The following is a 15,682-nucleotide window of genomic DNA, read 5'->3' as shown; positions in this document are numbered from 1 at the left end:
TCTGCTCAGCTGTGAAGTGCCTTGGCATCCCATCGCTCGAAATTATGCGGCGCTATCGTGTCGGCACAAAGCGCTTTTTCACTGTTCTGGTGTCAGCTAAATTGCACATATCAGAAACCTGCAGGGTCGAATGTGTGGCAATATAATGGGAAAATAAATTATTTAAATCACAGGAATCGAAAGTGTCAGCCTTTGAGGGCTACTCTATTTCTTTTACCTGTGGGAGAGGCTGTATAATTTCACAGGCGGTTTATTGTGGTTTCAACAACAATGAGATGTGTTTCCAAATTATGAAAAGCATGAAACCAGAACTCCACACAAATGCCTTGAAGAGTGGAAATTAGTTTCTGCTGTGAGTCAGTATCTTTCTACCCTGCAGTGCAAAAGCAGGCTCATAACAGAGATAAAGAGAAAAATGGTGAGGATGATAATGAAAAAGTAGAAAATTAAGGGCAAAAGATTTGTGATAATTCTAAAATATACTCACAATCAATCAGATGTGTGTGTGTGTGTGTGTGTGTGTGTGTGTGTGTGTGTGTAAAGGATGCAGAGGGAGCCAGGCATCAGAGAAGAATACAGACAATCAGAGAATGAAAGTAAGACAGATGAATTGCACATCTGAAATGACAGGTCCACATTTATTCAAATGCACACACACATGCACACACATATAGACACATACACACACAAACACACACACACATCCACAGACACAGAGGCTACAGACATCAAGCGGTACCTGGGCCTCTGCTCTGATGTTGATTGCATGAGTGATCTGAAATGTCATGGAAACTGCACTGAAGGGCGAGGCAAGGTTTCTCCTCCAGCTGCTCCACAAGCCCCCCCCCCCCCCACACACACACAAACAGCACAACATTCAGCCACACTGCCCAAGACACCCCCACTCCAAACCCCAAACCAACCAACACACACATTCGGCCCCATCGTCAGGCAGTTGTGTCCAGACGCCGCCACCCACCCACCTCGCCGCATGCTCCGGCCGTGTGCACGGATGTGGAATGGAAGCGGAGTTACTACAAAATGAAGGCGCGAGTGGGGTCAGTGCTCGACGCTGGGAGGTGAATAAAGGACCACGGCATCCCATGATGCTTTAGTGTGCTACTGAATTGATGACAGATCAGTCCATCTGAGGGTCTGGACACGGAGAGGCTGGATGACTCAGAGGGTCTATTGTGCAAGCGTGAGTGTGCGTGTGTGTGTGTGTGTGTGTGTGGGGTGGGGGGTTGGACTGAGCTGACATCAGAGTTAGCATTACACTCTACTTTGGTGAAAAACGGCAAAATAGTTAATTGACATTTCATGTGCATCATGTCTCTCTTCCAAAGAATACCCTAAAAACCAGGCTACAAGCTTGTTGTATATGTGTCAAGAACAGCATAACGGACACCAGGAACTTTTCTCCCACACTAGCCTCTCCTCTCCCCTCTCGGTCTCTCTCTCTCTCTCTGCACCTACCAGTCTGCTGACCCCTCTGTTGGCTGTCTGTATCAGACGAGTGGCTCTGGTCCCTGATGGACGACCCTGACTGTCTGTACAGCAAACACCCGCCGCATGTGTGGCCCAGTTCAAATAAGCGAAAGGCACAGAGATGCCCAGGCTATTTCTCTGTGTGTGTGTGTGTGTGTGTGTGTGTGTGTGTGTGTGTGTGTGTGACATTGTGCTTGTGTGTGTTTTCCCTGTGGCGCCTTCTCAGTACCTTAAATGGTATCGGCTTTCGTCACACCATGGGCAATCACTTGGCCGTCTCCCTGGAAACAAAAAGCCAAAGAGGCAGCTTTGTGCCATCTCTGTCCCTCTCTGCACAGGCACATGCACATGCACACATAGTTTCACTTACACCTGAGCACGAGGCTTGTGCCATGATGTCTCTGATATGTCTCTCAGGACATGAAGTTTGCATCCAGATTCTGATGTTGTGAAGAGTCATCAATCATTTTTAGCACAGTAGATACATTTTCGATTAAACAAAATATTTATTTATATATTTATTTAGTTAGTTATCTTCGATTAAGCAATTTTAAGCATAAATGTTGTCATTTGATACATCCCCTGGAATAGACACCAGACAACATTCAACAAATGACGAGATGGTATTACAGACATATACACTCTCTCACACACTCTCACACTCATATGCAAGCACACGCACACACACACACTCACACACATATGCAGAGGACTTGAGGAATAAAAAATGATAAAAATAAACAATAAGGACAAGCAGAGTATGGTCAATGGTTGCGTGGCTTTAAAGAGGTTTTTTAGTTTTGATTTAAGCTACTAACCACGGCATATGGCATTCCACTTAAGGCCGTTGCCAGGATTTTTCAAATACCGAGGTCAGGGGCGTCGCTAGAAATTTTGGGCACCCCGAAAATGTATACTGGACCCTGCTTAATCTGTTATTAAGAATGCTCTGCTTCTCCTCATCAGCATAGCGAATGTTGCATTTATAATTTGCAGGGTCATAGGCCACAGAGCTTGTAGGCTATTCTGACACAGTGAGTGTCACGACATCTTGACTCTCATTCTCTTGGGAGGGCCCTTCAGATATCATTTTCCTCTATTCTCCTTCTCTCTCTCCTCAACTGCCTGATTTCTATCTCCTGTCCCCTGTGTTCGATTTCTTAAAACAACAAGTCTCTCAATTACTGACCAATAATTGATATAATTTGACAATAGGTTATGTTTAGGCGTTAGGTCCAACATTATTTATCCAAGTTTAGTGAAGTGAATTAAGATTACTGGCAGAAATGAACAATTTGCCAAGTTTATTTGTTTTGGACAATAGAGTTGTGGGTATTGAAGTTTATGTGAGCTACGTTGTGCTCATTAATTACTCTACTTTCGTTTTTTGCATGTCAGAGGTAACGACGTGTCACGTGACGGTGCGTTGACGCAAGGATAATGGTCTCGTCGGCCATTTGTAGGCTACTTAATAAATGAAACTTTGAAGAAAAACATGACATGACCTCGGTGTCCTCTATGGTAGCTAAGGTTATGATTCTGCTGTGTAGTGACTTTCACTGAGAAAGGTGACTGTCCAATAGTTGTACAATACCATTGTGTATAGACGGTATTCTAGAGACACACTTTACATAGCATTAGTTTCTCAGCTGCTAACTGAGTGACTTTTGTGTGTGTGTGTATGAAACCGTGTCATCTGTGTACAGTTCTCTGGTTATGGTTATGGGACTTTGCAGACGCCTTTGTCCAAAGCGACACAGTTCTATGTGAGATACAGTAGGCCTATAGTTTGATGTGAGATGCATTGAGTGAACATTGGTGGCTCCCTTATTACTGGCTGTAGTTAAATGTGGAATTGTGTTCGGTGTGTCCAGATAATTCATATAGACTTTTATTATAGACTTAATCTGTGTGTGGTTGTCAGCGCTCTGGGTGGTTTTCGCATGTTGATCAATCCTGCCCCCTGGTGGTTACATTTAGAAGTGAAAATTAGTTAAAGCAGGTACTGTAATGAAAACAATAGCCCAAAGGCACTGATGCTGCTCTAAAATAAAGTACTCTTTTCCTCTCTCCCTCTCTCTTAGGAGACCATTACTGAGAAAGAAGACAGCATAAAACACCTTCTTCGAATGAGAGTCCGATAGACACTGCTGTTTCTGCAGCAAACATGGAGGTGGGCAACATCGATAACTCCTCAGTCCATGACAACTCATCAGACATCCACCCAGTCACGCACAGCTTGTGGGAGGTCATCACCATAGCGACGGTGTCGGCTATCGTCAGCTTAATAACCATCGTGGGGAATGTTCTGGTGATGCTGTCCTTCAAGGTGAACAGCCAGCTGAAGACGGTGAACAATTACTATCTACTGAGCCTGGCTTTCGCCGACCTCATCATTGGCGTGTTTTCCATGAATTTGTACACTTCTTATATACTGATGGGCTACTGGTCGTTGGGCAGTTTGGCTTGTGACCTGTGGCTAGCCCTGGACTATGTGGCTAGTAACGCATCAGTCATGAACTTGCTTGTCATCAGCTTCGATAGGTACTTCTCCATCACCAGGCCTCTGACGTACCGGGCCAAACGGACACCAAAGCGAGCCGGGATCATGATTGGCCTGGCATGGCTGGTGTCAATTGTCCTCTGGGCACCACCCATCCTGTGCTGGCAGTATTTCGTGGGTGAGCGGACGGTACCTGAGCGTCAGTGCCAGATCCAGTTCTTTTCAGAGCCGGTGATCACTTTCGGCACGGCCATTGCTGCGTTTTACATCCCCGTCTCGATCATGACCATCCTCTACTGCCGCATCTACAAGGAGACAGAGCGGCGCACCAAGGACCTGGCTGAGTTGCAGGGCATGAGCTCGGCTATGGACTCGAGCGGCAGCAGCGGCAAGTCCCAGAAGACCATCATCAGGTCCTGCTTCAAGTGCAAGCAGATGAACAATGGCGGCGCGCGGGACCGGACCCAGGCTTCCTGGTCCTCTTCAAGCCGCAGCAATGTCACCAAGTCGGCGGCCACGTCCAACGACGAGTGGTCCAAGACCGACCAGCTGACAACATTCAACAGCTATGCATCGTCCGAGGACGAGGAACGTCCCATATCTCCTGGAGGCATCTTCCAGCCATCTTACCGGAACGAGGCTTGCCAGGACAACAGGTGCTCCATGGCCACAACAACAGTGCCACCAACTGATGGCGAGCAGCTCAGCAGCTATGATGAGGACAGCTTCTTCCCATCGCCGCTCAAGAGCAGCTCACAGAAGAGTAAGAAGTGCGTCTCCTACAAGTTCAAACCCGTCGCCAAGGAGACCAGCCTGGGTGATGGAGGAAGTGGCAGCACCGACGGTAATGACAGCCCCCGGCAAGACCACCAACAGCAGCCGCAGCAACCGAGCAAAAACGGAGGCACCAAGGGCGGCCCGGCCACATCCTCTTTCTCTTCGGCGGAATCCATGAGCGCCCCGTCCACCACGTCCTCTTCGAAGCCGGCCGACGGGACGCTAAAGAGCCAAATGACCAAGAGGAAGCGAATGGTGCTGATCAAGGAGCGCAAGGCGGCACAGACGCTGAGTGCCATCCTGCTGGCCTTCATCCTCACATGGACGCCGTACAACATCATGGTGCTCATCTCCACCTTCTGCTCCGACTGCATCCCGCTCTCGCTCTGGCACCTGGGCTACTGGCTGTGCTACGTCAACAGCACCGTCAACCCCATGTGCTACGCGCTGTGCAACAAGACCTTCCAAAAGACCTTCCGCATGCTCCTGTTGTGCCAGTGGAAGAGGAAGCGTGTTGAGGAGAAGCTCTACTGGTATGGCCAGAACCCCGTGGTTAGCACTAAACTCACGTGAACTCTCACACACTCACAAGCTCACACAAGCACCTGGAACAAGCATTTTCTATATCATATCAGTAGGAATGCACAGTACAGGACAAGTGCTGTTGATTCTGGTGGGAACTGGAAGTCAGGGGTATTGCTAGGAATTTTGGACCCTATAAAAGAATATAATATTGCCCCAATATCCTCCACCCTTCCATCCATCCCCATTAATAACATTCATCATTATCATCTATGAGGGCCCCTCTCAGTGCAGGCCTTTTGGAATCATCCTAACCCACAACTTTACCCCACCCCACCCAACCCTTTTCACAGTGCCCCTACTAGAAATGATGACTTTATTATTGTTTAAAGGGTGTTTGGGAAACAACCACTGATCCTTGAAAACAGCAACCGTTCTGTTCTGTGCACCACTTCCACTGCAGAAAGAAATGTGAAACAGAATGACAGTTGGTCACACATACAAAAGACAAAGGAACTCTTCTGAACCTGCTCCATTCGTGGTGGCTCTTATACACCTGCATTCCAGAGCATACAGTACATGGTAATAAGCGTCACATGTAGTTTTTGTCAGAGTTCACAACACCACACGCACATCATCACCAAGCTAACATCCAAGGGCTACCTTTGCTAATATGCGTCTTAACTGTGAAGATTGTACATGCTCAACTCAAACGCCTTTTTTCCACCAGTGCCATTTCTGAGACAGACACAAAGAGCGAGCTGATTAGAGGGGTTGAATAGGTTGAAGGGAATCACTGATCCTGTGTGTGTGAATACTGTAGGATGAGTATTTAACAGTATTAATTGTATAATTTTGACATGCTGAAACAGAAGTAGTATTTCATGTACTGTAAAATCAATGTGAATTTCCTAAGCCTGATTATTCTGGTAAATGTAATGAATTGTACGGAGCCGTCAAATATCGCTGAGACCTTGATGGTTGCTTAAGCTTCATTTAGCCTCTGCCAAAACAAAAAGATGTAACAACAAATGTCTGTGTTGTTTTATTAGTTTAATTTACAAATGAAAAGTTCATGTTCCATTCCTGATCAAAATAGTTTGTTTTATATTTTGACTGAATCATTGCCACATCGGCCATGTTATGTGAAGCTGAAAAAAGTATTAAAATATCAACTGTGTACATTTATGCCTATATATTACTGCTGTTCCCCAATTGTAAAAAAATAGTACATTCCATGCATTTGACTGTTTTCGGTAATGAGTGGATATTATTTGTTGCTGATATTGACAGTATTATGCCTATGAACCATTTCATACTTGCACAAAAAGTGACTAGCATATCTGTAAAGGTTCACATAAATGTAAGTACAGTGCTGGTGCATTGTTTCTTTTATTCCATTCAGGACAAAATCTACTGAATATTTTCATAGGTCTAGTAGAATTAGTGGTTATCGTCCTTCTTCATTTAATGTTCAATGTATTACTGTGCATTTTAATTCATTCTTTTTTATAAAACATAAATCTGTATATTGCAACTATCTTGTCTCCTGTGTGGAACTGTTCTAATGCTTCCCATCGATTCTTGTGTTCACACATCAAAGCGTTCTTGATCACAAATCTAATCAACATGATGTGTGAAAGGTCCCCCCAAACTAATTAACTCTTCTAGGACGAGCGAGTGTGAGGCTTTAAACAAGATCATCAGCTTCCGTTTCATCACTACACTCTATTGATCTCTCCGTCCACAGCTCCCACACGTTGATTCAATGGAGCCCATCTCTCCTCGTCTCACCCTGGCTCTTGTTATGGTCACGCAATCACAGCTCATCCTTGCCACACTCTCCCTTGACTTTGACCACCTTGATCAGCTCGGAGGGCTTCACCATCATCCAGGCATACTTGCACAAGTGCTCCTTGTTGCAGTCCTTCTGCCAGTAGATGACGTTGCGGCGGTTGAGGTTGGCGCCAGCGCACGCGTCGTACCACCACCCCCCGCCCGCCACACCCTGGAACTCCAGCCGGGCGCAGTTCTGGAAGTAGTTGTCATTGTCACGGTCCTTGGTGGTGAACCTCTGGTTGTCGTGGAGGTAGTTCTCTGTGTCCTGGGTGAGCGCGTCCCCCGCTGTGCCCTGGAAGAGGCCCAGGCGCAGGCGGTACTGGGTGTCCTCACCCTCCACCAGGACAGGGTCGTATTCGCCAAACTTGGTGACGGCATCCTTGTCCACCAGCTTGATGCCCAGCTTGTAACGCACGGGCCCAGCGGTCAGCTGGTGGAGATGCTGGTTGCCCAGCCAGTGGTTGGCGCTGAGAGAGCCGAAGCCACGTTTATACTCCTCCCAGGTACGGTCAAAGTCAACACTGCTGTTGACGGTGATGTGCTGCACCACGGTCCAGCCGCCGTCCTGCATGGCGCAGTAGGCTGCAATGTGGGTGTCAGCCGGCTGGATCAGGTAGATGCCATCCCTGGCCTGCCCACCTGAGCTCTCCCATATCTCGTTGCAATCCCTGGGAAGTACTGACAACACACAACATTCATGATTAGTGGAAGTCATTGACCCCCCTGGGAAGCACTGACATGAAACAATATTCATAATCATGTAGGTCTTTGATGTCCCTGCTGCTTAAATCACATATACACATATACAGATTGTCAACGATGTCCCTGTCAAGCACTGATGAAACAACATCCACATACCCAGTTGGTAACTGATGTCCGGTCATAGCACTGACTAACAAAATATTCTATAGAAAATATTCTATCTATAGAAATCCTCTAGCATGAGACTAAATGACCCTGTCCTCCACTACAGTACATTACTTGTTTGTCTCTCCTTGCTCTCTCTTTGTGACCCACACTTTTCATGTCAAGGCCTTTGTAATTACACACACACATACACACACAAATCAAACAACTAATAAAAAACAACCAATATTGGTTGCTGTCTTTTTGAACAGTGACCTAATGTAATCTCTGATATCTTTCCAGAAAGTGACCCAATGACCCACAATGCTGCAGATGAACTCTAGTCAAGTGCATATACTGTGTTATGAACTGGATAATAACCAGATTGTGTCTAAGTGTGAATTACAAACTCACCTGCCACGCTGTCACTCACATTGCAATGTTTATGGTATTCGCCAGCGTGGCTTGCCAGAAAGGACGCCAAAAGCACAATTGATTCTTATCAGCTGCTAATCTACAACATCTCCAGTCCATGGTGATACTGTATGTAAAGCACCTACTATAGACAGTCTGTGTCACCCTGTGAGGGCACTGAGTGGAGTTTGGACTACTGTTACAGTGGTATTGACTCAGTCCAAACAAACAATTATTACAGGACATTTCTAATTAATTACAACAGTAAGCCATTATGAATAGATCAACAAACAGCAAAAAAAGAAGAAAACACTGGAAGAAATAAATGAATGAATGATCCAGATGATTCCTTGTAAATTGAGAATAGGCGATAACAGAATTAGTAAGTTGCATTGCTTGTCTGTGAAATATTTATGAGCTCATTTAGTGCAACCAAAGGTCTAGAGTCAAACTGATACTCATCACAGAAACGGCATAATTCACTTTCACAATCCAGACTCCAAACCAGTAATACTGCAGCACAAACATAAAGCACAGTGCCTGCTGTTATTCTCTTCAATATCTGCATTATTAACACATTTGACCAAAACAAAGCTAAAAAGTGTTCAGTGTGCTGATCTGCTTTTTATATTGTTGCACTCCATCTAGCAGTTTCCAGTTACTACTGAAGGGTGTGTTACACTGAATTCAGGAGAGCAGCATAGTAGTGGATATTCTGACATGTGTCAACTCGTGCCTTACATTTCTGTCCCAGATTGATGATGGCTGTGTGTTCCTCTGGGGAGAGCAGATGGAGGTTTTGGGCCACATGTGGCTCAGCACACAGCAGCCCAGTGAGCCCACACAGCAGTGGCAGCAGCAGAATGGCCCCTAGACACGCCATCTCACCCTGCTATAACCCTGGAGACCCACACACAGATAGTCACATCACAGCACAACACACAGCAAAAGAGCACTACTCAGGCCCCAAGGGACTGCATCTTACGGACCCACCCCAGAGACACGCAGCCCTAGATAATCACAACACTATAACACAGACTCCACAAGAGACTACATCTTACCCCAGACCCACCATAGGAACACTAGAAGTACAGCCATAGAGAATCACAACATACCCCCACAGCCTCCACTAAGGATCAAGGCAGGCTGAACCCAGAATGCCTCTGCACTGAAGATCAATGGAGAGTGATAACAAGTTACAGTGTACTGTATGTCTCTGACATCTCTGCATACAATACATGATCAGATGATGAGCTAACTTCCTGTAGACACTCTGACTTTGAAAACATACAGTATAACTACCGGTACTTTCCCTTATAGGCAAATTCCTATTTCCCATAAACGTCCTGTTTTCTGTTCCAAAATTCCTATTTTCTATATAAAAGAGTGCTTGTTAAAGTTATTATTCACTACTAACCTCATCTCATCTACTCATAGCCAGTCATCTATAAACAAAAGGTTGACTTAAATATCTGTGGTGAAACACAAGCTTACCTTCTCTGTTGGTTTTTGCACGTTGTAATAAATGCACTTCTCTGTGGTTCTGGCCGGTCTCATTAGTTCATACACACCAAAGAGTGGCCACGTCTGAGGAACCGATCAAGCGTGTCTGCCTAAGACACTCAGAGTCCATGAGGTGAGTGTCTGTGTGTGTGTGTGGTGCGTGCTGACAGCACGTCAGTCCCCTCTGGTCCCTATCACGCTGGACTTCAACCTTAGCTTCACGTCACACTGGGCCACGCCAAGGGTTAAAGCTTTTATCTGTGTCACCACACACAGTGACCTCATGCTTTATGTATGGTTTTATTGGGATCATTTCTCTTTCCTCTTGCCTTCCCTCTCTCTTCCTCTGCTTCAAAGTTTGCACTGCATGTGCATAATGTTGCATTTACTGTGTTTGTTCAACATTGATGACTAGTGCAGCCTGTGATTGTGGGTAGTTATTGAGTTTTTGCCTAATGCCACATGTACTGTACACTGTTGACTTCAACCAAGACATGTTCAACTGACCCCCTAATGGTGGATGCGTTTCTTCCATTCACTGACCCAACACACACGTTGATTATACGCACACTTACACACACTTACACACACTTACTTCAAATAATTTATTTATCTTAGCATTAAATAAGTTACATCTATTCAATATCCACACTTCAGCAAAGTGTGTGTTAATAAATAAACTTTTGCATTAATGAATCCATGGGCCCTATCATGACATTCTAAAGTGCATCGTCACACGTCAAAAGTCTATTTAAATTTAGTAGGATGTCCAGTTCACATTGGGAGGGGTTTCGTTATCAAACGTGGAGCGCATGGCGCAACAAGGTGTTCCTATGTTTTTTAATCAGTCATATGGGTGTGTTTGGGGCGTAACATCATTTTAAACCAATGAGAATGACATCTGTCATTCCCTTTAACGGCGCAAAGCGAGATATGTCAAATAAATGCATCAGTATTTTGGCATTCAACGGCGCATTTGAAGGAGGCTGCTTGTGAGACCCTATGGAATAGTCATTCTTACTGTAAACCATGCTTTACTAAAACCTAGCATAGCCTTCACGCATTTGCAACCGTCTATTATTTGAACTCATTGGCAAAGTGAAACTAACTTCACCAAGGAGTCAGTCAACGACAAGACAGTTATATGCAGTTACTTTCACTATTGACTGACAATGGGTTATCATCGAAAACATAGGCTGGAAAAGGCAACACTTACCCTAATATTGCTCAAATGACTGAATAAAACAACATTTATCCTGCAGAGGAGTTGCTTATATCTCGTGACAGTGCATCTTCAGCTGTGCTCCATATGTGTCTCTCACCTCTCCCCTAATCACTTTTAACCGTCATTACCAATTTGCAAATGATGGTGAATAACTACTCATCATGAGATGTACAGTATTTCGTAATATCTTTATTCTAATTATGTTTCCCATTGTAATCGTGCAATTTGTAATGCTTTGCATGGACGTGCGCTGGTGTGCGTTCATGAATGATAGAAGGATGGTGTGTGCACCTGCCAATATGACTGTTGACATGCGCTGGTAACACTTTATAATAACGACACACAATTCATCATTTATTAAGCCTTTGTTACTTATTAGTTAATGGTTTGTTCATCATTAGTAATTTCTTGTTCATACATAATTTATCATCAGTAAAGCATTTGTTCACACAATTATAAATGGTTTGTTCATATTAAACAAGCCTATCCAAAAAATGTTTGTAAGTACATGATTTATACTTAATAAGTAATGAAACAACCACTTATAATTAAATCATTTTCTTATCATAAACCAGTTTCAAACTATTACAAAATGCTTTGTTCATCATTTGTAAAGCATTGTTCCTATTTTAATTCTCATAAATAAAGTATTTGTACACACAGTTATAAATGGTTTGCTCATAGTAAATAAGCCTATATCTAAAATATGTTTATGAATTATTGTTAATACTTAATAAATTATGCAGTAATATTTTGTTGATGAAGTAATATTTCTAGTATTTAACAGTTGTTACATACACATGCACTAATGATTAGTTAGGGTGAGGATACATATTTTATAAACCACTTCCTAATACTATAATTCATGATTAACTCAGGAGTTACAAGTGGTTAGTTAATGATATTTTGTGAGCTTATCTAAAGTGAGGACTTTCTATGCCTTGCAACACATTTTCAAATGAGTTGTAAAGATTACATTCACATTCATTCATTTAGCAGACAAGCGACGTACACATTGACATAACAGCGAAAGCCGGGAATCGAACCCCTAACTTTTCAGGCTACTGCATGCTGGTCCAGCTCCTTATCCACTACACTACCTTGGCCCAGATAGAAACCCCCACAACTATGCAAGAGTTTCTGTTTTCTTCTACTACACACTTTTATTAAACATCTGTAAACTATTATTAAATGCTGTATTCTTTGTTTGTAAAGCATTATTCCTACATTAATTCTCATATGTAAATCATGTTTACACACAATTAAAAATGGTTTGTTCATAGTTAACACACATATCTATATTATATTTTTGAATTGACTGTTGTAATACCACTGGGCAGAGGTAGTGTAGTGGATAGGGAGCCGGGTTAACATGCAGTATCCCATTAAGTTGGGGGTTCAAACCCCGGCGTCCACCAATGTGGCCTTGCCCTTTAATTTCATTGACATCTGTAAGTCGCTTTGGGTGAAAGGTGTAAACTTTATAACTCATTTGTAAATGTGTTGCAAGGCATAAAACATCCTCACTTTAGATGAGCTCACAAAATATCATTAACTAACCACTTGTAACTCCTGAGTTAATTATGAATTATAGTATTAGGAAGTGGTTTATAAAACACTTCCTAATACATAACTAATCATTAGTGCATGTGTATGTAACAACCGTTAAATAATGGAAATATTACTTTATCAAAAACATATTATTGCATCATTTATTAAGTATTAACAATAATGTATAAACATATTTTAGATATAGGCTTTTTTACTATGAACAAACTATTTATAACTGTGTGAACAAATGCTTTACTGATGATAAATTAGAAATTACTAATGATGAACAAACCATTAACTAATAAGTAACAAAGGCTTAATAAATGATGAATTGTGTGTAGTTATTATAAAGTGTTACCCATGCGCTCTTAAAATAGCATATGAACAACTCGCCATTGACTTCTGACCAGGTTTAGGTGGTGTACGATAGCGATTTTTAGACAACGCGCCAGGCCCCTCCCTAGGTTGTTAATTGCCACACCCCTGGGCAGAATGTTTAAAAAATAAACGTGCAAAATACCGAATTAAACTTTGCGCGGGTGGAAAACGAACTTTACGCCATGCGCTGGTGCCCAAAATACAGCCCCATATATCCATAAATTATCTTTTTATCATCAGTCAGAAAACTTTCAGTCCTATGCCACTGCCACCAATGTAGTATATGGATTTTCTATGCTATCCTTGGGACACATAAAACTCAATTGATATCAATGATTGCAACAGTAATTGTAAAGCGTAATTGTTGGCAGATGAAAGGAGGTGATGAAAGATGTTTGCTAACAAACTTAAAACCAGAGGAAGGCAAAAGAATCAATCATGAGTAGAAAGAAAAGCATTCTAAACACCCAAGGGTCATTAAGATTATCACTGTATCATTGTTTGCATTGTAACTTTAAAATTATTCAAAATTAAGACTATAAATGACCTATGCTAAGCTTAAAAGCCCATAGCTTTTTCATGTTGTCCTGTAACTGAGTGCAACATGACGTTTCAGTCCAGAGATTGATTATAACGGTGTTCCTAAACATCGCAGACTGAGGAGACAACGAACAATGTCATACTACATTTGAAAATCCAAACATATCAGCTTTGCCTAAAGAAGCACAGTTTATCTGCTTATCCTAAGATATTCTGACAGGGAAAACTTAAGACACTACCTTACTAAATTCAGGGACTCTTAAAACCATTGAAGCAGTATTGCATGTTTTCATATAGGGAACCTTAAAGGTCAGTGTAATAAGCTTAATTGTCAAATGATTTTCCTTGAGTTTCTTTGTATAGGCCCAGGCCAGAAACAGGACTGAGATACAGAGGTGCTTTTCATTGGGTCATAGGTCAGCACTACCTCCTTTTCGTTGCTCCTCCCTTTGGACCCCGAGCACCTCCACCTCCAGTCTTGGTGGGGGTCTTTGAGGAGAAGAGCTTGGTCATGAATTCTGAGACATCTGGCAATTCGTGGTTGGGGTTGAGCATGTTCATTGACTGCTCCATTTCCTGACAAAAGGTAAAATGCTTAGAATACACCAATGCTTAGCATACCACAAAAACTGTGGTACATCTCAACATGACACTTCACATTAGCAATACCCCTAACTAGATATAAATGAAAAGAACTCAAAATAAAAATGCCGGTTATATGATGCTTTTGCAACTCTTCACTGTTCACTTACCCTTCTCATCTCTGGATCATTTGTGTTCACAACTTTAGGCAGGAGGAGGATTATTACTAAAGGCAGCACCATCATCATGACCTGAGTAAAAAAATAAAAATAAATAAATAAAAAATAATAATAATAATACAAATATATACATGTATATATAGGCCTATATATCATGTGCACTGTGCACATTAAATTTTACCACTGAAATCTCACTCTAAATGTTAGATGGGTTAACCTCTACAGTGATTTCACTTGCCATTGGGTTCATGAGGAAATCAGACCAGCCCCAGGTCTCACGCTTCACAAAGTATGAGTGCGGGCCTATAGACCTCATCTGAAGGGGATATGGGAATCTCACTACCTCTGATGGCTTGATATAGTTCACAAGACGTGCTCTGTAAAACAAAAGGGAAGTGACACTGATGCCATAGGGTTGGGTTAGAATATTTCTGCACTGCACTAACATGGGCATTCATTGAATAAGTAGGCCTACCAACATTAATAACTTTATGGTGCCCAAAATTATGTTGTTGAGGCCCAAAATACAACAAAATGGAAACTATAATCACTTTCTTTGCCAACTTGGGTATGCATGGTGAGTGATAGGTAAGCAAACATTATAGGCCTACTTTCATAGTGATGCATTAGGCCTACCTCATTTTTCCTTTAGTTGTGATGTCAACTCGGACAGGTTCGAATCGGTATGACGGTGAAATCACTTGAACAACGTAGGACCCTGGTGGCACATCGTTGACAGTGAAGCTTCCATCAATTCTACGGCATGAACATGACAGTTAAGAACTATGCACAGGCCACTGACAGTATGTTACAATCATAGAATATAAAATAGGTTACAATGTCAATACTGTTCTTTTTTTAACAGATTCACTATTCTAGTGCTACTCGAGCAAGCAATACGCACACGCGCACTCAGACGCGCTACAGCTGTTGCGGTGGCACTGTCACCTGAAAAATCCGACGTGTTCCTCTCCCTCGACAATAACACGGGCTGTTGAAATCCAGTCCTGTAGCCTCACTCCAGGTACAATCGCACGGCCGTCGATTTTGAATGTATCTCCATTTGTTTGCAATCCCGTCGCAGTTGTAATGGACAGAGGATCCACATCGGTGAAACATGCGCACATTTCTATTAGGACAATAAACACCTGCCATTGCAATCTTGCATGCCGCACAGAAGAAGCCATATCCATGAGTGTCGATCTGTTCTAAAGCCTCGGACGTTACATTAAACCACTACAAAGTCGTAATAACACCAAAATTACGACAGTATCTCAAGAAACAGCCACAACGCAGCTGTCAAGTCGGCATGGGCGCCGAGTAATGACGTCAGAC

The 15,682-nt window shown here is 42.9% G+C and overlaps 3 protein-coding genes across 5 annotated transcripts in view; 1 reads left to right on the top strand and 2 right to left on the bottom strand.

The window, feature by feature from the left end:
* The window catches only part of chrm5a (cholinergic receptor, muscarinic 5a), a 12,900-nt gene extending 7,138 nt beyond the window's left edge, over window positions 1–5,762 (top strand). The window contains exon 2 of the mRNA XM_042071675.1: window positions 3,573–5,762. Coding sequence (XP_041927609.1) covers window positions 3,656–5,341 — 1,686 coding nt within the window. The 5' untranslated portion in view covers window positions 3,573–3,655 and the 3' untranslated portion in view covers window positions 5,342–5,762. The remainder of the gene's footprint in view (window positions 1–3,572) is intronic.
* A 560-nt stretch (window positions 5,763–6,322) lies between these two features.
* zgc:194887 (uncharacterized protein LOC571819 homolog) lies at window positions 6,323–10,635 on the bottom strand. 2 transcript variants are annotated; one of them, XM_042071684.1, is made up of 3 exons: window positions 9,884–10,634; window positions 9,131–9,289; window positions 6,323–7,807 (listed from the first exon to the last, which is right to left on the bottom strand). In XM_042071684.1, the coding sequence occupies exons 2-3, from the start codon at window positions 9,270–9,272 to the stop codon at window positions 7,110–7,112; spliced, it is 840 nt and encodes a 279-aa protein (XP_041927618.1). In that variant the 5' UTR covers window positions 9,273–9,289; window positions 9,884–10,634; the 3' UTR covers window positions 6,323–7,109. The 2 variants fall into 2 exon arrangements, with proteins under 2 accessions (XP_041927618.1, XP_041927619.1); XM_042071685.1 differs by having other exon boundaries at window positions 9,131–10,635.
* A 2,511-nt stretch (window positions 10,636–13,146) lies between these two features.
* LOC121692791 (ER membrane protein complex subunit 7-like) lies at window positions 13,147–15,678 on the bottom strand. 2 transcript variants are annotated; one of them, XM_042071686.1, is made up of 5 exons: window positions 15,296–15,678; window positions 14,984–15,103; window positions 14,586–14,748; window positions 14,339–14,419; window positions 13,147–14,162 (listed from the first exon to the last, which is right to left on the bottom strand). In XM_042071686.1, exons 1-5 carry the CDS (start codon window positions 15,538–15,540, stop codon window positions 14,010–14,012), a joined length of 762 nt encoding a protein of 253 aa, XP_041927620.1. In that variant the 5' UTR covers window positions 15,541–15,678; the 3' UTR covers window positions 13,147–14,009. The 2 variants fall into 2 exon arrangements, with proteins under 2 accessions (XP_041927620.1, XP_041927621.1); XM_042071687.1 differs by having other exon boundaries at window positions 13,148–14,162; window positions 14,586–14,724; window positions 15,296–15,677.
* Window positions 15,679–15,682: the final 4 nt, after the last annotated feature.

Source organism: Alosa sapidissima, chromosome 19 (genome assembly GCF_018492685.1).
Source record: "Alosa sapidissima isolate fAloSap1 chromosome 19, fAloSap1.pri, whole genome shotgun sequence".
NCBI lineage: Eukaryota > Metazoa > Chordata > Actinopteri > Clupeiformes > Clupeidae > Alosa > Alosa sapidissima.
Note: the sequence above shows the minus strand (reverse complement) of the source record. Positions and strands in the feature narration are given on the sequence as shown.